Source organism: Corapipo altera, unplaced genomic scaffold (genome assembly GCF_003945725.1).
Source record: "Corapipo altera isolate COAL_440 unplaced genomic scaffold, ASM394572v1 67, whole genome shotgun sequence".
NCBI lineage: Eukaryota > Metazoa > Chordata > Aves > Passeriformes > Pipridae > Corapipo > Corapipo altera.
The window spans coordinates 3701168-3722932 of NW_020884906.1; the positions used below are offsets into that span (position 1 = coordinate 3701168).

Below are 21765 nucleotides of genomic sequence, written 5' to 3' on the forward strand. Positions count from 1 at the left end.
TCAGATTTGTCCAGTGACGCAGCAGAGGAGGCAGCATTCAAAATCCTTAAGAGATGCATTAACCTTTCCTTCACAATGGTTATAGTAAAGGTTTGAGATTTAGAGGAAAATGTTTGATGTACCTTTCTCTTTTTTTCCCCTCTTATTGGCAATCAGTATTTTTTAGCAGTATGAAGCAAAAGCAAGTTGTTCCGATGTTGGACTCTCTTTGGCTCAGCCAGCAAAAGCAGAGGCTGGGTCCCATGCTCCTGTGCCACAATGATTTAATCTTTGAAGAACATGTTATCAGCTGATTGGGGGAATTAAAACCTGGCCAGCTGCCATACAGAACTCAGCAAGCTACCACTAAGTCTTTGTGGTTCCTAGGGAAAGGTTGGCCTGAAGTCAGAAAAATAGATATAAACAGTGAGAGAAGACAAGATATATAGATATAGATATAGATTTCAATCCGAATAAATTGGACTTTATTTCAATACATGTCAGAATTGCTCTGTATTCCTTTGAGGCTGAAAACTGAAGTTATTAAGCCAAAAGAACTGATTGTCTCAAATCCTAATATAGTCTCAGGAAGAGAAAAATGGTGCTGCACCGAGGTAGAAAATGATACCTCATTCTGTTCCAGTCACCCACGCACACTTTGCAAATGAAAATCATTAGGGTAGACTGCAGCTGGACCCAGAGAGGGAGATGATGTGGGTTGGGTACCTGAGTGCGGTTTTTTGGATTATGGGTTTGGAATTTTATGGTTCTTTCCCTGTTAATTCCTGGGTAATGCTTTCAGAGGGCTTTCCAGCACCTCGGTGACTTTGCAGCCCTGACCCCGTTGGTTGCTGGTGCTGCTGTGTTCCCATGGAGAAGCTCCTGGAGTTGTGTTATGGAAAAGGTACATCTCAGGGTGGAGATGCATAGCTGGGAGTGGGATTTGGGTGGGGAGTTCTTGGGTTTGGATGTTGTTACCAGAACCAGCATTGTTCTGTGAAGGGCTGTGTGCAACACAGGGTTTACTTTTCAATACGTCTCTATATCTTTTTAAAATGAGAAATATTTTCAAATATTTCAGAAGTCACCTAAAAAAATCTATGAATGTGCTCCCTACTGTTTGACAGAGGTGACTTGGAAAATGTTATCAACAATAGCACTCTTCTTCAGAATTACAGTCTGGGGCTACTGCAGTATAAACCTCAATAACATAGCAGACTAAGTGGGGCTTGAGCTGATCAAATACATCATAGTAACACAAAGAAACTGCACCCCAGATATCCTTGGAATCCCAAAACCCTTCTACTTATGTGGCAGAATTAAGTTCATCTTACATAGATGTTATTTGTATTTTGATACTAATACATAGTCTCTTTGAAGCAGAACTCAAATCTAGAGTTACTCTACTTAGTGATAGGGAAGTTAAAAATAGGTTTATAATGGGAAAGATTAATTTGGTGAAGTGACAATAATTTTAGAATAATAATGTGCTTATTCATAACATAGACAGTGCCATCTCTTCTGTATTCCTTTGTGTACACTAAGTACCCCCTTCTTTTTATCTTGTGTAAATTATGTACTACCTTCCACTGTCAAAAACTGAACTTATCTTTAATAAGCAGTAATTAGTAACTACACGGCAAAGTCCTACTTTTAATGATGTGGTAACAATGCAGGAAAGATTGGACAATAGCATAAGAACAGGTCCTTTTCTCTGCAGTGCCAACTGGAGACAGCCCAGGGAATGTTTTCACTGAATGCAAAGGCCTTAAAAACATCCCTCAGCTCTGAAGATACAGATCTGCCTGGGAAAATGGGAAAAAGGGAACTGCACAAGTGACAAGGAGAGATTTGTGTGTGAGGGTGGAAAGTCAGGTAAAGCAAAGCAAAGCCCAGAGGTTTTATTTAGTTGAGAGGATTTTGGGAAGCTTTAGTCCCTTAAGAAAGCTAAGAGAGGTGGTGCCTCTCAGGGTTTAAAAAAATGAAGGGTACCTCCTGTTTCCATGGGAAGTTTACAAGATCGATTATACACATCTGGTTTTGAGAAGATTTGTTAAATTGTTCAGAAGTTTTATGACAATGAAGTATGTCCTGGAAGCAGTGTGGCTTATTTTGAGATGTGTTATAAATGCTGAAAGTGTTCCCAACCTTGAATAAATCACTTCATGTAGTTTTAACTACCTGTCTAGGAATCTTGCAATGAAGAAATAGACATAATAAATAATTTATTGTGCAGAACAGGAGCAAATGTGTATATTACACCCTTTGATTTCCAAACACATCTTGCTGAGCAAAGCCATGTGATATAACACAGCTTTGCAATATATTGCTCTGTCACCAGTGTCTCAATATAAACTTGTGTGCAGTGAACCTGAGCTCTCCTCAGTGCCCAGTGAAATCAATGGGCAGTTCCAGCAGCAGCAGTGTCAGCTCTGCAAGTCAGTGCTCTCAAATAAAAGCCTTTTTCTGTTCTTCCTCTCCTAGAGCTGATTTTGCAAGGGACAGCTTCTGCACTGCCAGCTCACAGAGTTTTGAAGAAGCTCCCATTTGTGGCAATGGCAACAGCTAAAATTTCTGAAAGGAATTCTAAAGTGAGCCAGAAAGAAGTGAATGGAGTGAGAAGTTCCTTGATTATAAATAAAGATCATGTTTTTATTAGGTGAATGCTAAAAGGAAAAGACCAGAAAAGAGAGATGAATTATGAACATGGCATGGAGATGGTATAGAGAGTTCTTTAGGGATAAAAGTGAGAGTGAGGCTTGCAAATTTCTGAGCAGCCAAGAACACCCAGAAATGGTAATTTTTATGTTTAGGGAAATGGGATTTGGATAATCCCTGGAAAAATACAAGGAATGCATTTCAGAACTTGAGGGTTGGTATAAAACTGAATAAACTTTGTGGGTGCAGGAATTCTATCTAATCCATGTCCTTCTGTGATCTTACCCACAACAAGCTGAGTTGGAGACACACATTTGTGAACGTGAACATTCCTCCTGGGTTCTCATTCTGGAGTGTGGGTTGTGAGACACAGTCGAGACTGGATTTTGAGAAGTACAGTGAGCCTGTAGCATTTCTGGTTTTTGAACACCAGAACACCATAGTCCAGTTTGACTGACTCCACCTTTTTTTTCATTCAAGTGGTGACAGAAGAAGAGACCTGTTGATAACCAGCCTCTGTTTGTGTTGCTTGGCCTCACCCAAACCTTCTTTGGCACTTACTTTGCCCAGGATAGCACAGATAATTTTTTCTTTCAGAGGAGCAGTGCAGAATTTTTCTTTTCCTTAGAGCCTTTCTGGCCCCCTGCTTTATGTCCCTGTAATAGTAATTTACTTGGTGTGCTGTGGGTTACAGTAAAGTGATCCCAGTTTCTCTATTTCTCTCCCCAAAGTGAGTGATGGTGTTGTTATAGGAACATGGCATATTGAGGATAGCAGAGCTCATTTTCTCTCCTCCTTCTGTTCCCATTGAGGGCAAATCCTCTGCTATGATGCCATCAAAAAAAACAATGTCATGAGTTCAGGGTAAAGCGGTTCCAGGAGCAGAGCCAGTGTGTGTGAGACAACAGGAATGGCACCAGCTCTCAAATACCCACCTGAGGTTGAGAAGTTTTCTTTCTATTACTGTTGGCTTGGTGAAACTTCATTTCTGATGTTTGGAATACAAAATCCTGGTGGGACTTGCGGCGTGTTTGCTTTCAAAGTGACTCCACGGAACATGAAACGAGTAAGGAGAACATTTTCAGTATCTTGCTTGAATTAATTCTGAGCTGACTTATACCCCAGTTTCATTCAAATCAGACAGTGCAGATGAGAGCTGGCAATTTGCACAGACACAGTAATTTGGAGAGGGCATGTAGGAGAGCTTTTTGAGTGCATGTCCTCAGTTTCTGAGCATGGGTAACATCCAGAAAATTCTGAATCCTTAGTTCTTTTTTTTCCTCTTTTTTTCTTCTTTCTTTGTCTCTCTTGTTTGCTCAAGGCCAATTATTCAGAACTAAAGTATACTGTTATATCATGGAATAAATAGGTGCACTTTGCAGCAGTGTTGGGAAATGAATGAACATTTGTAAATATGAATCTACCTCATTGCTTTATTGTTGTTAGTTTTAGTATCTCTTGCAAATAACATTTTGAAGACCGGGTTTCCTTTTAACTCTGAAAGAGATGACTAGGAATAATTGAAATAACGAGCTAAAATTTTATTTTAAATTGAATTATGTTACTTTAAATGATATTTGGCTGCAAATTTCTGTTTGGTCTAATGCATTTAGACATTTTTGGTTTTCACCAGGTAGTGATCTTTTCCTGTAGCACCAGTATCAGTAGCATCTAGCTCCTATTTTAATTAATTCATTCTTCTGAGCAGAGCACATCTCAAGACAGCGCCCTGGCACTGATCAGTCAGTGCATAACCAAATATGATAATGCCTCTGATATGGAATCTCGCACCGAGTGACCCACTTTCCACATTTCAGTCTAACTTTTCTCTGCTTCAAGGGCAAACTTAATGAACATTTGACATCAGGTAATTCATTGGAGCTGTACATACCAGAGCTGCTGCCTGGTGCTGATACAGGTAGGGTTTGCTAACAGCCCTGCCTGGTATTTGACTCTCTCCAGTGCTGTCCATGGCTCTTCTTCCCTTCGGAATGGTTTTCTCAGCCAGGTGGAATGGAAGTTAATTAGTGTACCCCCTACACTGGTGCAGCACATACATATGTTTCGTGATAGCTCTGTCAGACACAGAGCTTCCTAGAGGGAAGGTCTCCAAATTAGCCTTCAGGAGGGCCTGTCAGATTTATTTCTTTGATTTTTTTCTTTTTGAGTGTGTACTATTTTATTAAGTCTCCTCTAGCAGTCACTCCCAGCCTACCCAGAGATATTTTGTTAGCAAAACCTTGGGGCTGATTTATTGCCCCTTGTGCCCACAACTCTTTGCCTCTGATGGAAATACCCTGCTTGTGCAGGGAATTGTGCTTTAAATGTCATATCTCGTGTGGTGTGCCCATGACAGCTGCTCTTCCAACCAATTCCAACACTAGAGCAAGGAACTTCCAAAACAAAGAATGGGAGGTGTCAGGGCTTTTTGCTCAGGAAACAGCCTCTCCAAAGGAAGCTACTCACAGACTCCCCATCCCCACGGACTGGGCAAAGAGCAGGATGGTACATGTGGTGACTGGGGGATTTAAGCTGTCTTTTCCCAAATTAGCCCTGTTATAACAAGTAGCTCTCAATGATCTTTTCAATATTAGCAAATAGGGATTCCTACAACACAGTAGGAGGTTTTTGTCACTGAGATATGGCTGAATTAGAAGCTTTGCCATGGATTTTGTGCAATCCTAATGGACTGTAATCCTTGTAATACGACAGGTTTGTGGCTGAGATTACTGAAATATTTACCCCCGGCATCTTTCTTTTTTAATACCTTTGTTTTCTATCTCTCAAGTGAAAGCAATACATCAACAGAAAACCAGAGATAAGAGATTGATGAACTATCAGCAGCCAGCACTAAAGCCCATAAGAAAGGTTGGGGTTTTTTACTGAAATAATACACAGCCTTTTCCATATTTCCTGACCTTGGGGGTCCCAAGTCTCGGGGATCTTTCGACACACCCCACCACAGCAGAGCTGATAAAGAATAGATTTAAATACTTCCATCAGTTGTCACTCCTCCCCCCCCCCAGCCCTTTGGCAGGCCATGGTTGTTTTTGTGGTTGGTTTGCAGCACGTGTGTCGTGTCATCACCAGTTTCCTCACAGTAGGACCCGCGATGGCAGGGGCAGTTGTTTAATTAGTCTCTCTCTAAAGTGCCTGGAGTTGCAAAGGCAGTTGTTCAAAGGAATGCTCAGTGGTGTGTGACGCATGCAGAGATACCTTTATCGTGGACTTGAAATAGGTCTTCAAAGCAAACTTTCTGTTTAAAGAATCAGCGTGCAAAACGGCTCATGAAGTGCTAATTTCAACGCAGTTGACTGAGCTGTGGGCTGAATTCTTCCTTGCCATGTTTGTTGATTCATCCTTTACCTCTGCAATTTGGGAATAAAACAGTGTGGTTTTCAGAATGTGCAGGTTTTATGCAGCTGAAATTCCAGCTACAGCTGGGAAAACGTTCTTTATGAAACAGATGTCTGCCTTTCCCCTGTCTAAAGCTCATTAAAACCCCTCAAAACCCCTAAAACAGTCTCAAAGGTGAGAATGGTATGTGTTACTTTGCTTTTCACCAATTGCCTATAGATATGTTCTGGTTCTGGCTGGGGTAAAGTTAATTATCTTTAGAGTATGGGCTGTGTTTTGGATTTATGCTGGAATGGGGATGATGAAATAGGGATGTTTCAGTTACTGCTGAGCTGAGCCTACACAGGGTCAAGACCTTTTCTGCTCCTCACCCCACCTGTGAGGAGGCTGCAGGGGCACAAGAAGCTGGGAGGGGACACAGGCAGGACAGGTGTCCCCAAGTGCTGACATAAGGGATATTCCAGACCATATGGTGTCATGGTCAACATATAAAGTTGGGGGAATGAAAAGGAAGGTGGGGGGGGGCCCTTTTGGAGTGATGGTTTTTGTCTTCCCAAGTCCCTGTTTCGTGTGACAGAGCCCTGCTTTCCTGGGGATGGCTGAACACCTGCCTGCCCATTGGAAATGGGAATGAATTCCTTGTTTTCCTTTGCTTGTGTGCAGCTTCTTTACCTGTTAAACTGCCTTTATCTCAACCCACAAGTTTCTCACTTTTACTCTTCCAATCCTCTCCCTGATCCCACTGCTGGGGGAGTGAGCAAATGGCTGTGTGGGGCTGGGTTACACCACAAAAAAAACACTAAAAGCTAAGTGGGGATGGGTCAGCTCTGCTTTTGCATTAGAAATCTCCAGAGAGCTGTGTTGTACCAAGGATCTCATGGACAAGGGTACTTTCAGATCAGCTTGGCTCCATTACCTCGTTTTCATCTGTGGGACTTTTATCCTCAGGCTCAAAAAAATATAAATCTGCTGTTAACTTTTGTCTACTGTGTTAGAAAGCTCAACTAGGTTTTGTAGATTTTTCAATATTGTGAGTTTTAACCCAGTTATCAAAATACCAACAGCTATTGTATTCTGCCAGCCTGAATTGCCTGTGATGTGGTAGTGGATCACAGCTAGGCTGAGGCTTCTACAGAAACTCTGATGGGAATAGAACACAGTGAATGTCTCAGAGCTGTTGCTATGAAATTTTCAGCCAAAGACCATGGCTGGGAAAAGGGGCATGGGGGTGCTCACAGAGGCCTCTGCTGCTACTGGCATCTTATTCAGGAAAGGGGGTTTTTAATGGGTAATGTTCAGTCACATCCAGGTTTTGGTAACAGATTTTTACCTCTTAAGCATTCTGCAGCATCACTGGGAACGCAAACATTAGTGTTCAGTTTGCAGCCTGAGCACACTCTGAGAGTGAGTCTCTTGTTTGCCCTCACTGTTCATGATACAGAGCAGTGGGAAGTGCACAAGTGGGATTCCTTTCCAGTTAAGCTAAACCAGAAGATGTGGTCACCAAACACTCTCCATCAGCTAAAGGAACATCAAACCACAGAGCTGGGCCAGGACAGCAGCAGGTACAGCCACAGAATCCTCTGTAGCACAGACATGGTGTTCTCCCATTGCTCTGCAGGGCTCTCCAAGACTCCTTGCTTTTCTCTGTCTCTCTTGTTTGCTCAAGCCCAATTATTCAGAACTAAAGTATACTATTATATCATGGAATAAATAGGTGCACTTCACAGCAGTGTTGAGAAATGAATGAACATTTGTAAATATGAATCTACCATATTGCTTTATTATTGTTAGTTTTAGTATCTCTTGCAAATAACATTTTGAAGACCAGATTTCCTTTTAACTGTGTAAGAAATGATTAGGAATAATTGAAATAACGAGCTAAAATATTATTTTAAATTCAGTTATGTTATTTAAATGATATTTTGCTGACTCTGATATTTTGCAAACTCTGGCACTGAAGGCAGCTCATGGCACGTGTTGAGGGAAAGGAGTGAATGACACCCTCAGTGCTGAGGTTTGTGGGGAGGCTGCTGGGTGTACTGGAATTTTAACAGGCAGCCTGTGTTGTCTCAGTCTGCCTGGGGGCTGCAACAGCCCCCACACCAGAGTCTGGGTGCCAGAATCTGCAGCAGCCCTGCCTGTGCTGCCGTGTGCTCTCTCTGAGGTCTGATCACAGACCTGAAGGCTGTTGCAGCTCCTGCCTGGTCCCCAGAGCCAGGCTGGGTGGGGACAGTGAGTGGCCCAGCCTTGCTCCAGTGCACGTTAGAGAGAGGATTGCTGCACGTGGCTGACATGGAGGATCTGTTTTGAAAACTGATTTTGACCACAAGTTTATCAAACCTGTCAAGACCCCATAAACAGGTTTGAGTTTGTGAGTTCACATCCAGTTGGCAAGAGCACAGGAGTTAATTCATCAGAGGCGACTCTGAGCAAACAGGTGCTGGGGTTTTACTGGGTCTGAGCGATGCCTTAATCCCCAGGCAGATTGTTAAATTCCTCCTTACTACAACCCTGCAAGTTTCTCATGCTGAATGGGAGTGTTATGCTGTAAAATCCTGACTGTCTAACAGGAGCACAGGGATTCCTGAAACCACGGCTCACATTTCTCACAGTTTAAAGAATGAGGGAAAACTCAGTGTCTGATAAACTTAGGATTTAAGTTATTTTTCTGGGCTCCTTTTCTGCAACTTTTCTCTCTCTGTCGTGGTTTCTTCAGTCTCCACGTGTTTCATGACTCTCAGCACTTTATCATTTAGCCTCTGTGTTGATGTTTCAGTTGCCTGATAAAACAGTTTGTATTTCTAAGTGGATTTTGTCCTACCAGCTGGCAGCCAGGGATATAACCTTTTTCCTTTCATAAATAACTGCCTAGTGGTCACTTCTTGCTAGAGAATTTTAAAAAGTGGCAAATGATTTAGAGCGTTAAGGTTTTTGACTGATTGCTACTGGGCTTTTGCTGCAGAAGTAAAAAATGTCAGTCCTTGCCACAAGTAAGATTCCTGCATGTCTGCTCACTAAAATTTTTTAAAATCTCTATTTTCAAAAGAGCAATTTGGTTCCAAAAATTGTGACTCAATTAAACCTGCTGTCTAAGGCTACAGAGTTTTAATATAAAAGAAAAATGCATGTGCGCTGTAATTCCTGCTCAGTCCATGTTTTAAGTTCCCATATTCTGTTTTATGGCATTTAACTTTGAGCAGTGATGGAGGACATTGGGGGGGTTCACACATATTTGAATTCCACAATAGGGTCATTAGAACAATTGTGATGAGAAGTCTCTCACTCCTTCTCATCTTTCTTATATTGAAATGCACAAATAGAATAAAACAGTCCAAGGATATGCATGAAGTTCGAGGCTGAGAGGAGATGTAATTATTATTTTTTCAGGATTTATATGTGGAGAGGATTACCAGCTGCCTTTGTGTTCCTCCAAAGTAGCTCTGTCTTGGAGAGCAATCAACAGGGAGGTTTTTGTGTAATTCCAAGTTATCTCTGCTTCTGCTTACTTGGATCAGCCAAACCTTTTTCTGTGGCTCTTCCAGTATTAAAATCATAATTGTGGCTGTGCTCTGACGTGCACTGGAGTCAACTGCTGCAGCTGGATACAGACAACACTGCGTGTACCCTACATTAAGGGCACAGAATAATTTTGAACAGTGTCATTTTTGTATTAATTGAACTCCCTTCTGCATCAGTGGCTTCATTGAGCTATTAGGCTTTGCCTGCAGCAGAACTCCTTGCTACTATTTAGCAAATGTTGCTTTGGTAGCCACTCGTGCAGATGACAGAGAGATGGTTAAATATGTCAGTACAGAGGTAGAGTGTTCAGCCTGGATTTTATGTATATAACAGAAACCCCTGTTTGAATTGCTTAGTGAATATCTATTTTATGCCGACAGCAACTCGTTGGAGCAGTGCAGGCTTTTTTGTCCATTAAAGAATCTGCACCCTTTATTTATGCACTTACTTTACATTTTCTTTACTGTAGACCTGATTCTCTAAACCTTCAGTAGTGTCATCAGGAATCAGTGGAATTGCTCCCAGGAGTGAGGAAGCGCCTTTATGAAAAAAGGCTTTGCAGGCTCAGGGTTTTCGCAGCAAAGACCGCTATATGCTGGATTTCTGTGTCTCAGATGCTGTTCTTTGAACATCTGACACACATGTCATTGAATGAAGGGCAAACACAGCACACGTGTATCCATGGGTCTTCTTTAAAATTTTTGGACGGGCTAATGTAACGGTCCAGCTTGCCATAAATTGCTCCTGTGTTACCTCCTAGAGGGAGCTGCACGTAGGCAATGGATGAGAGCATTCCTGTGTAAGAGAACTAAGTATTCACAATTTCTGTGATGTCCAGAAAATGATTTTATCTGCAGCTGTGAGAAGTTGCTAGGGAACAGTGCTAACTCATTTTTGCTGATGGCTCTTCGTTAGCGCTGCCGAGGTAATGTTCCTTTCGGTCTCTCAGTGATTCTGCCATCTCATTTTGCAGCAGGATGGCATCTGGAAATACCTCAGAAGCATCCTGCCTATGAAGTTTGAAATAAACTTTCTAGTAAAGAACATTTTTCACATCACCACCAGGCACCAGACCCTCCCTGGAGTGATCTGAGTTTTGAGGTGAAGGTGTGAAAGGGCAGGTTCGGTGCTGAGTACTGGGGGCTGTAGGAGCAGAGCCCTCTCTGTGAGGAACATTGGGCTCACAGAGTGTTTGTGGGGCTCAGCCTCTCCAGGAGAGTACAGGAACATCCTTGGACATTATTTTGAGATGAATGAGCTGTCTGCATTTCTGGTATTACTGTGATTGCTTGTACATTTTAACCTCAGCCTTGAAGCATGTGCTTTAAGGTGCACACTCTTTTTTTTTACTGAACATCTGATAGCTGGGTGGTGGCTGTTGATCTCCTTGATAAGTCAAAATTCTTGTAGTTCTGATTGCTAGCAGCATCCCTCCCTTCAAATGCTTTTAAAAGGTCATTAGCCAGGTCATAGCTCTGGAGTGGTAACTGCATCCCTCAAAAAACTGTCTCTTATTGTGTGACTTCAAAACAAAAGGTCCTGTACAAGACACTGCTTTGCAGATAAAGCCAAAGAATGAGTCTTCCCAACCCCATTGCTTCTTGGTATGTGTAGAGAATATATAGGTCTATTCCTGCCTCTTCAAGTGTTTGTTTTGGAGGACTTCTAGTGCACAGTTCACCAGCTTTGTCTTCTTTTCTCACTGTGCTCAACGTTCTCAGCCAGTGTAAGTGAACCAGAAGGATTTCTGCACTTGTTGCTTGCCCACTCAGCATAAAAATATGTATGTATACATACTAAAACACACACATAAATGTCCCTACAGCTCTTTAAAAAGGTGTTTTGTTATTCTATGATCTTTTTTTCCTCCATTTGCACCAGATGATTGGGTAATCTGTCATTGCACTCCTCTTGTGGTCTAGATGGTTCTCTGGGGGTTGCCCACTGGCTTCACTCACATGCTCGTCTTGATATGGCAACTGTTTCCTACAATGTTTTTCACCTGTGAAATGGGGCAAATGGCACTCTGTTTTCACAGCACAGGGTGCTCAGTGCTGTGCTTCGTTTTTCCTATCCTTTCTTAAATCTAAGTCTAATTTTAAAAAAATTGCTGGTTGCACAGGCTGTGCTGGTAACAGCTTTGCTGATGTTTGGCCAGGGATGAAAGGGATGTGGTGCATTGTTTGCTTTTTTTACAAGCAATTTAGAAAGACTTCAGACCCTACATAATATTTTTTTGCCATTGTTTTTGAAAGAGTATTTGGAAACAGTCCACAGGGCTCCCAACCTCTTTAAATCAGCAGGCAGCACTATTTATCTTTGTCGTTCATTTCTGTAAGCAAACACCTTCCTTCACACTCCTGAATACATAAATGTCTTGTTTTGTTTGGTGTTGCTGCTCGTTATTGCCCAGTTATCCATTCCTGTGCACCAGCCAGGCTGTTGGTCATGATGCAGCCATGAGGATTTCTGAAAAACCTGTTTCTGACTTTGTGTATGTTGGGAGCCCCAAGATGATCACTGCTGGAGTCCCAGGGGGGCACAGCATGCTGGTCTGTTCTATCTCTGAAGGTCTCCTTCCTCAGCTCTAATTCAGGGTCTTTCTAAAAAAAAAAAAAAAATCCAGTTCTGCTTCCCACTGAGGATTGGGCCCTCTCATGGCTTGTTTGGGAAGTAAATAGAGGTCAGAGCTACAAGCTCTGTGTTTGTTTCTGCTTTAAATTGATTTGTATGCGTCCTTTCCTTTTAGCTCTCCAGAGGTTCGTGTGTTTTACATCTTGCAAACTATGGTTTTGACAAGGACTTTATTTTTGAATATAATCTAAATCCATATCATGTGTGCATACATATGCACCTGTGTGCATGCACACAAACTTTAAGCACAATAGGCAATTTTATCCAGTCCAAGAGATGCATATTACAGAGAGAGATCTATTTTATTGAACTCCTGGTATGCACAGTTCAACTTCTGAAGCCTAAATGGGTCTCGTGCCCTTTCACTAATTAAATTTTGTTATAAATCCACCTGGGCTCTGTTTTTGTAATATCTACATTTGAGTGAGGGTGGCTTAGTGTCTGGGTGGAACGGTTTTTCCTCCTGAAATGTTAATTAGATGGAGAATCTGTTATGCTTTGGAAAAGCTGCATTGCAAACCCATAGATAAACAGATTGATTTAATTTTAATCTGCTTTCATGGTGATGCATAATGATAACCGGTTTCTGTCTCACAGGGCTGAAAACCACAGACCTTAATAAGAGTTTGTGGGTATATCATACAGTTTTAAATAGCTTATGTTGTGCTAGACCGCTCTCTATAAATTATTCTAACTCCATCAGTATCTCAGGGACTCCCGACTCTCTTCTGCTGTGGATTTTCAATCAGTGAAACTATTAGTGTAATCTGAAGAAACTTTGAGGCATCTTCTCTGAAAACAACTGACAACACTGGTTTGTACATCAAGTATTCGATGGGGAGAACAGAACAAAAAAAAAGTCTTGCAGAAGCCAGCTCTGCACATTAAATCACGGCATCCAAATCCTGCCTTTTGTAAGCCATGCCAAAATTAATAATGGGGTTAAAACCAGCCATTCAGGTGGTTAGTATGAAGTGCCTTACTACATGACCTATTTTTTTGTGATATGTCATTCCTGCGGCTCCGAGAAAGGTGCAGTTCTGTTCAGTCACTTCTAAGACACTTTGCTTAAATGGGCCCTTCTCAAATGCTTCCATTGAAAGGGTTAGGAAGGCTTGTTCCTGAGAAGGGAACAATTTTTGTTTCTAATGGTCTAAATTTCTTCAGGGGTTCATAATAGATAGAGATCCAGGAAGCGTTTTTACGCTCGGTTTTCATTCGCTCACCGCAAATAAGCCCCAAGTCCAACAAAAACGGGCTGAGTTCTGCCTGTTTTCTCAATGACAGGCACATTTTATTTTTGACTGATGTTCAAAGAGATTAATCTCTTTCGGGCTCAAATTCTGTCCTGTATTAGCTCCAGCCATAAAAAGTAATGAAGCTGCAGCAGGAGGCAAAAGAAGAGTGTGACCTTAAAGTGGTGCCCTAATGTTGTACATAAAATTTAAAATGGAAATGCTGGAAGCACAAATTCCAGCCAGTCCTCCTTGCACTGTGGAATGGTTAATTTGATCTGATCTATTGAGGGCCTCTCAAACAGGTGCAGAGTTTGCCCTAAGTTTGGATTTTTAAGGAGAATGGAAAGACAAAGGGAGTGGCTATACCTCGAATTAGCTCTTGGTTTTGCTTTCACTAGGGAGCTTGACTCCATGCTTCACCCTCATACTGCTGTTAATTCTGATGTGCTCTCTAACATAATTCCCATTCCAGTGCTGTTCATGAGCTTACGAGCTTTTCTAGCATTCACACACCTGTCCTTCCTACGTTGCCTTTAATTTTGGTACTCCAAGATTTTAAAAAAGGCTGTCCTGAAGTACAGACAGAAAATTTCTTGCTGTTTTCCATTGCTTCCTGATGTTTTAGTGCGTTTTAATATGATTCTTTGAGCACAGAAGCCTCTGAGAGGGGAGGAGGTTCTGTGCAGGCGGTGAAACATCAGGATGTAAATGTCAGACTGAAGTGTTCTGGTATCAAAATGGTCTCATTTAAGCAACGTACAGCAACAGAATGACCTCAGATACTGCAGAGGATGACTGCATTTAATGTTCCCAGAGCATTAACAGTGATCATTCAGCACTCATTTGCCAGCAAGAGACAGTTACCTGGGAATTCTTTGAATAAATCTACAGCTTAGTCATTCCAAAATTGCTATCTAGATTTTAGATCCCATGGTAGCATCTGGTCCCACACTACCTGATTTTTAAGCCTGACATTTAATTCTGATCTTCAGAAAGACCCTGATGAGGTCTGTCAGCTCATGGTTGGCATCTGGAGAATGGCTATTTTTGCTCTTCGAGCCTCTTCCAAGCGAGCATAGGGGAGCTCCAGGAGGGACAGACTGGATGTTTTCCACTTCCAGCAGCAGTAATTTGTTACTGGATCAAGAGGTGATGTCAGTGGAAAGAGCCTGTGTGAGAGCAACCCATGGCACAGCCATCAGCAGAAATGGGCTCTGGGCAACGTTGGCCATTTCCAGGTTAAGACTGTGAATACTTTCAGGGTTTCTTGCAGGGAGTGTTTTGCTGCTGACTTAGATCAGCACTTGACTTTCCAGTGAGTAAAAACTGACCTGATTTCTTTGTTTCATGACATGAAAAGCTCTGGTCAGGCCCATTTCTGCTCACATTTTTCTCTCTTCGGTTTGAAATGGGCTGGTGGGGGAAAAGAGCTTCTCCTCTCTTACTCCTGTCGCTGCTGTCCAAAGGAGGTGGACATTAGCAAAGGGAAGGCTGCCATCCTGTACAGCTGAGCACTGCTTTGTTCTTTCTCCATCGCTGGGTTAAGATTAGGCTCTGGGCAGGAAAAAAGGCACTGAAGATAAACAAAAATAGAACCCCCTTCGAGTTATTCCTGGAACGCTTCGGGCAGATATGGTGACGAGGCAAATTCAGAGCCCACTGCAGTGCCTGTGCAGTGCCTAGAAGCTCTCAGAAACATCCCCCTCTGCACACAATTTATCTGCCACCTTCTAATCGCCACTGGTGACAAGATGATACCCGGTGGTAGCACCTCTGTTAACAGCCTCCCTTTTCTTCTCATCCCTTTGATGTTGAAAGTATTCCGCTTCCTCGGAAGGAGCATGAAAGGTTCCTGCAGATCTTTGCCCTGAGCGCTTACAGTAATAAAAAAACCCTAAATTCAATGTCATGGGTCTAAAGCATCTCTATTTAGAGCTGTTTAAGGGTTGGATTCCCTGTTTGTTTGCGCTTTGTGTTGGGCTGGAGGGATGTGTGATGTCTGTACGCTGTGTGCAGGACATTGTCAGGAGTGGAATGTGGAAAGGGGAGTCCTGCCTGTGGCAGGGCGTCCGTGGCCCCTCCACACTCCTTGGCTTTGATCTCCTGCACGTCCTGAGGGCGAGGTTGTGTGTGTGATCTCTCTGTTGTCTTTGCCTTTCCCTGCGGTGCTTCAAACCAGACACTTTGTGACATGGTACCGTGGCACTTAGCAGCACGGGTGCTGTAATGCTGTTATTTTTCACCAGCCAGCTGTTCCACTTTATACAACACTTAAGTAACAATTTCACAGCCATTACCAGCCCGCAGTAATGACATGGGCTGAAAGCTAAGCGCTAACTGGTTGTAAACTGCAAAGACTGGGAGGTGCTAAACCAGACACTTTGATAAATGAGAGAGGACATTGCCTGCATTTTAATTGGAGTTGCAGCCTCTCCTATCACTAGAGTAAACATAGTGTTTAGTGGGTCGTGAGATAGAATTGGGAATCACTGTCTTTATGCACTTAGGTAATGTATTTCCTTGATTTCAGATGTGATGTATTGATCCAGGGAGTTCCTTCAGCGGTTTTTTTTTAACTTCTCCCTTTCCTTGACTTGTACCCTGTCAGCACTGACGTGTTTTCAGGGGTTGTGGACTCCCAAGGGCTTTGTTTGCCATGATTGATCTGGTGCAAGGGGTGAGCTGCTCAGGAGCCTCAGTAACTGATGTGCTGTGCTGCGCTGTGAGCAGTGATCCAGAGGTAAATAACAGCTTGTAGGAATACCTATGGAAGTGTTTACTTGGATAGGCTGCTTGTTAGAAAAGAAACAACCCAAGACCAGCCCATGATTGAGATGTTTGCAGCCTTTCTTTCCTCCTCTTTGCAAAGTAGAATCTGACCCAAATTGGGCACGAAATACTCAAACAACTTCACTTCCTGCAGCTCTGCCACAGTGTTTTGAGCAAATGCACAGTCTGTTGTACTTAGACTGTTAAGTGTGAGCAAATATATGAAAAAGCTTTGTCGTACACCTTTTTTTTGTGTATTGCAGCTGAGAAATCTCAGGCTGAACTGTGGCTGAACTGAGAGGCTGTCTCATGAGCACCCTGGAGAGCAGCTGAGGGGTCGAAGACCCCGTGTGCCCTGTGACAGCCAGGCAATTCAGTAAAGCAGATTTGCAAGAAAGTAATTGAGCTCTGGCAGCAGTCATAGTCTTTTCACCTCAGGTATCTTCAGTTTTATTTGCTGGCAAAAAACGCACCTTCAGTTATTATTAACCCTGTTTCATCCAGGTCATTCTTCGGTAATTGCAAAATGCTGCTGCCACTGTAGATTGGGTGAATAAAATTCTGCAATTGCCCAACAGTGGAAAACACAGCATTGAGACATACTGGAGGAAAAAACCATTTCCTGGGGTCGAGGAATTGAAGCTTCTGCGCTAATTATAGAAGTATATTAATCTGGTTCCTCAAAAGGAGTTCCTAACTTCTAATTCTGTAGAGAAACACAATCTTGTGTTACTGTTTTCAGTAAAATTAGAGGGTTGGTGCTTTTCACAGGTGACTAAATTAGACCTTATCTCTTCAAAGAAATCCTGATCCACAGACTGGCAATTACCCCAAGGAGTGTACACGAGAATCTGCATTTGTTTGAAACCTCAGAAATTAGTGCAGGATGGCAGTTTGTCACTGGATAAAGTGAATGTCAAGGATAAACAAACTCAGCTTGTCCTATTGGTTTTGTGTCCCTTTTTCTGGTTTACCTCCTCACCCTGGCATTTAAAGGAATCCAGACAGAAAACAAGGGGGTGGTGTCAGTTATATGTCTGTGTTTGTGCTCTTATTTTAATCTGGTTTTTAATGCTTTTTAAGATATAAGTGAGAAATTACAATTTTCAGTGTGTAACTGTTTGCTGAGCTGTACTGAGACCCTGCACAGCTTTTTCAGCTGCAGTACAGCTATTGCCTGTGTGCCAGCTGAGCGAGGCAGGCTGTGCTCTGGGCTAAGGCTGCTTTTTTTCTTGATTCCCTACCAGTTTTGGTAATAAAACCTATAAAAGCATAGCTGTTGTATGGTCAATATAATCTGTTGTTGAAAAGCTGAGGGGCCAACCTTGCAGCAGAAGCTCCAGACTTTGTGCAGTGAAACCAGCCCCTCACCCAGCAGTGTCTGGTTGTGAGTGACTCGGGTGCTGTCCTGCCCTGGAGCTCAGCACAGCCAGTTGGCTCCAGTGAGGGTTTTCAAATCTATAAACTCAGGTCACCCAAATCCCACACTGATACCTACTCTTGGTCATCACCAACTACAGCAACCCCTTCACAGAGCTGGAAGAGGGTGGGGGTGAGTTTCTTAGTCACAGCCAGCTTAGCTTGGAAGGATCTCAGCCACCCGCGTCTCCCTGTGAAGTGGGAATAATTTTTCTATCACTGGTCTTAGCTGACACCCAGCAGTTTTCCTTTCTTTGAGGTGGAACAGAAAGGCAGGACAGGATGCTGGTCACCAGGAACAGCCAAAGACATGTGCTGAAAAATGTTTCATCCAGATTGTGTGGCCTTTTTCTGCCTCCTTCTCTTGAGACGCCAGGAATGTAGTTTAATTTCCACTCTTCTTTGACCATTGATCTCTTGTCCTGAGGGATGTCTGAGGTTCAGCAGCAGTAACTGCACCTGCTTAAAATTCATTTCGTGAAATTAGCATAGAAGAACTTGAACAAAAATTGGCAGCCTTCGTGTATTCATTCTTCCAGGTGTGCTAAAGAAATTACAGCCACTGCTGTTGAGTTAGTGGTAGAAGAAATGAGATATAACCCCTTTTGTTCGAGGCAGTTGAAGGAATTCTTTGGTTTTTTATTCTGAAAACATCTGTGTGGATGTTGTCCTTCAAAACTTCCACTAGTAATTTCATGTGGAGGCAGAGCTGATGCTGCTTGTTTTACTGATATTACCAACTCTGCATGGCAGCAGCTGTTTATACAAAAAAAAAATCACATACCTTTTGGGGTTTTTTTTGCCCAGAATTGAGAACTTGCCGTAGCACCGAATGGATTTTGAGTATGAGATTTTAAGCAAATATAATTAAACTGCCATTTCCTGACAGCTCACAAACAAGGCTGTTTGACCACAACGGACTTCTCGTAAACATATTCAGAAACCAAAAGTTAACAACACCAGAAACTCCTAATTCAGTATATTGGCCAATGCTATACACCTGTGGACTAATTCCTTGCCTTAAGATACATATTTAGGCAAAGAGAGAGGCAGAATTAGGGAATGCAACACCTTCCAACAGGAATTAGATATTTAAAAGTGTATCTCTCTATATATAGTTCCTCTTCTCCACCTCTGGCTTATAACTTCTGGTTATTATTCTGGTTTGTTTTTTTTTAATAATCAAACCCAGAAGAATTATGCTAAGCACTCTCAGTAGGAGCCAGTCCAGTTGTCATGGGGGTAAGAGTTTCCCATACAGCTTTTCCTGTTGTTTAGCCCATTGATTGTAGGTTAGACAGACCTCCAAAGAAATCACTTGGTTTAGGAAAAATAAAAAAATATTTCTAAGTGTTTTTAGGTTCAGAGCTGACAGAACAATTAATCCAACAGTATAAAAAATAAGAAATGTTGGGGATCAAAAAGACAATGAAAAGGTAAGGAATGTCATAGTTGAGTAATCCAGAGGGAGGAGAAAAAGGGTAGATTTTGCTTGTAATATGAGGCCTCACTAGAGGAGCAACAACCTGACTTCTTTTACAATAAAAATGGTACTTTCTTCTCCAGTACAATAACCTGTAGCCAAGAGAGAGCCTCAACATGCTCAACGGTGCCCACAGTGAGGGTAATGGCAGAGCAGGAGTGTTCTCCAGAACACATCTACCCTGTAATTTCACGATGAATAAAGCTGTAATTACCATCAGTTCAATCAGATTTCTGTCTTGGTATCATTTCTTCAAAACATGGAATTCTTAATTAATTCTCTCATCTCCCTCCCTTGTCCTGCTGAGCGGTGGCGTCTTCTGTGGGGCAGCAACAAGAACATTAATGAAGAGAAAAGGAACAGATGAAGCTGACATTTTCCATCTAAACATCTTCTTGTTCTCCTAGGGCAAAGGTGAAGAAAGGTGTGAATGTTTTCAGTGTAAGAGCCAGCAGCCCCTACTTGTGGGACGTCAGAGAGAGCATGGATTATACTGGGAAATATGCACCAGCTGTTATTGTTTGCCAGAGGAAATCTGCTGCCTCTGAAAGCAGGTAGGTAATTTCCAGCAGTATTTCTTTTAATAACTGACAGTTGTTTTCCCTTCTCAAAGCATTTTGCCATGATTTTAATAAGTTTTACTGTGGTGGATGAGGAAAATGCTTTGGGAAAAGCCGTGGCTGTCTTTATTTTGTACTGCATTACTCATTCTACCACATATACTCTGAGCAGAATGTTACTCAATGCTAATACTCAAATTAAAAATCAGCAGGAAATACTGTTTTCACAAATTATTTAGAAGAACTTTCATATCTTACAATTTGGTTGTGACTAGTTTTAAAAAAAGAAAAGAGGAAGGAAAAGATTTCCTTTCATAATCATGGCATAAATCACTTTCTCCTTATTATAACTCAGACTCTACACAATTCCTCTGCCAGAGTATCCTGATTTTTTTCACGTCTAAACCATATATTGTCTCATACCTGACTGAATTTCATTGGTCAAAGAAGCAATGTGTATGTATGCCAAGGTCAGAGCTTCCTACTGTCTGACACAATCTGTCAGGCAGATTCTTTAAAATCACAGTTCAAAGCTATTTGAAGCAAGTGTGAATATTTTCATTGACTGAAATGGGCGTTGGATCAAAATCAAAGATTATTTCAACAATGAGTTTTCCATCACACTTTATCTTGTTGGGCCCATAGAGTGCATTTGCCTGATTTCTCTTCCTCAGCAGGAAAATATAAAGCAAGCTCATGGGGGAATTGAATCTTGGCAGCTTCCTTCCCTTCACTATTCATCATTCAGTGGCAAGCCTTCAAAATGACCCCTTGTACACAGAAAAATAAATTATTATGCCACTTTTCATGCAGTGGTTGTGGCTTCTGTGTATTGGCACATGCTGTGTATAAGCATTGCTTATTAAAAGAAATATGAGCTCATATACATATCAGATTTTACTGGGAAGAAAATCAAGTGAAAACAAGGTATGTGTGTTATTCCCCTGTAACTTCTGGTTTGACTTGTTCCACCCGAGTTCCCAGCTGAGATTTTGTGGTTTTCTCACTTTTGATAACTTCCTCACAGTTTGCAAACGAGTGAAAAATATTTGCAATGTATTATTCACTGTGTTGTTTTCATCATTAAATTTAATGTCTTTTGCTATTCATTTTAAGAAGCAAGCTCAAGCATTAGGTGGGGAAGGAGAGTGTGCTCAATATTTTTGGGGAAGCTCTGTTGATGTTTGATGCCACCAAATGGGCACAGTGGATAACAGTTAAATATTGGTGTCTCTTACCAGATGATTTGCTTCCATAGCTCACTTTGAAATGAGACAAACTCTGTCTGCACATTCTTTAATTTCCCCTTAAAAATCAGAGATCCGATCGCACGGATGCAAAGGTGGCAATGTTAATTAACTAAAGATTCAATACCCTCGTGTTTCTGATAGTTTTACACGGATCAGAAAATAGTGTTAATAAAGCTGACTCACTGTGACAGGTGTAATTTCACGGGTTAAGGAGGCACTTGTGGGGTGACAAACCGAACCCGAACGCCGGAGCCGTTTCCTTGGCGGGGTTGGAAATATCTCCGTCATTTTACTGGGAGAGGTTTTGGCACCGAAGGCTCATCGTAACAGGATTAACATATAAATATTATCACAGCCAGCAGGGTGTTTTAGGAGGAATATTAACAGCAAATATTGTGAGTCTGTATGAGAATAACTAATTAAGCCCATCTGTCAAATAGGATTTGAAGTTCTCGCCCTCGCTTATTATGGGCTTGTGACGGTGTTCCAGTTTAATGGTGAAGCAATTGCAAAGTTCTCCCCAGTTCTTCTGATTTCATTCTGGGGCAGTAATAGTTTTGTAACACTCTAAGTGTTGACCCATGAGATTATTAGATGGGTTTACTACCTGTAGCATCTGTACAGGGCTTCTGTTCTTCCCTGTGAAGCATCAATCTTCCGTGCCTCTGTCGTCAAGCAGGTGACCAAAAAACCAAATAGAAGATGGTGTGATGGGAATTAACCAGTGGCTCAGAAATGTGACTTGGGAAACACTTAAACACTGATTCAATCAGGGAGGTACATCCTGGTATGTATTATTCCCTTCACAAGCTGGCTGATCTTTCTTTTTCTTAACCTGTAATGAGGTGAATGGAATGGAATGGGATGGAATGGAATGGGATGGAATGGAATGGGAT

At 42.0% G+C, this 21765-nt stretch overlaps 1 protein-coding gene across 2 annotated transcripts in view; it reads left to right on the forward strand.

Moving 5' to 3' along the window:
* TMEM132D (transmembrane protein 132D) overlaps positions 1 to 21765 on the forward strand; it is a 228553-nt gene that overhangs the window by 70883 nt on the left and 135905 nt on the right. For both annotated transcript variants that reach the window (XM_027652329.1, XM_027652330.1), the window contains exon 3: positions 19467 to 19613. In XM_027652329.1, the coding sequence (XP_027508130.1) occupies positions 19467 to 19613 (147 nt within the window). The remainder of the gene's footprint in view (positions 1 to 19466; positions 19614 to 21765) is intronic.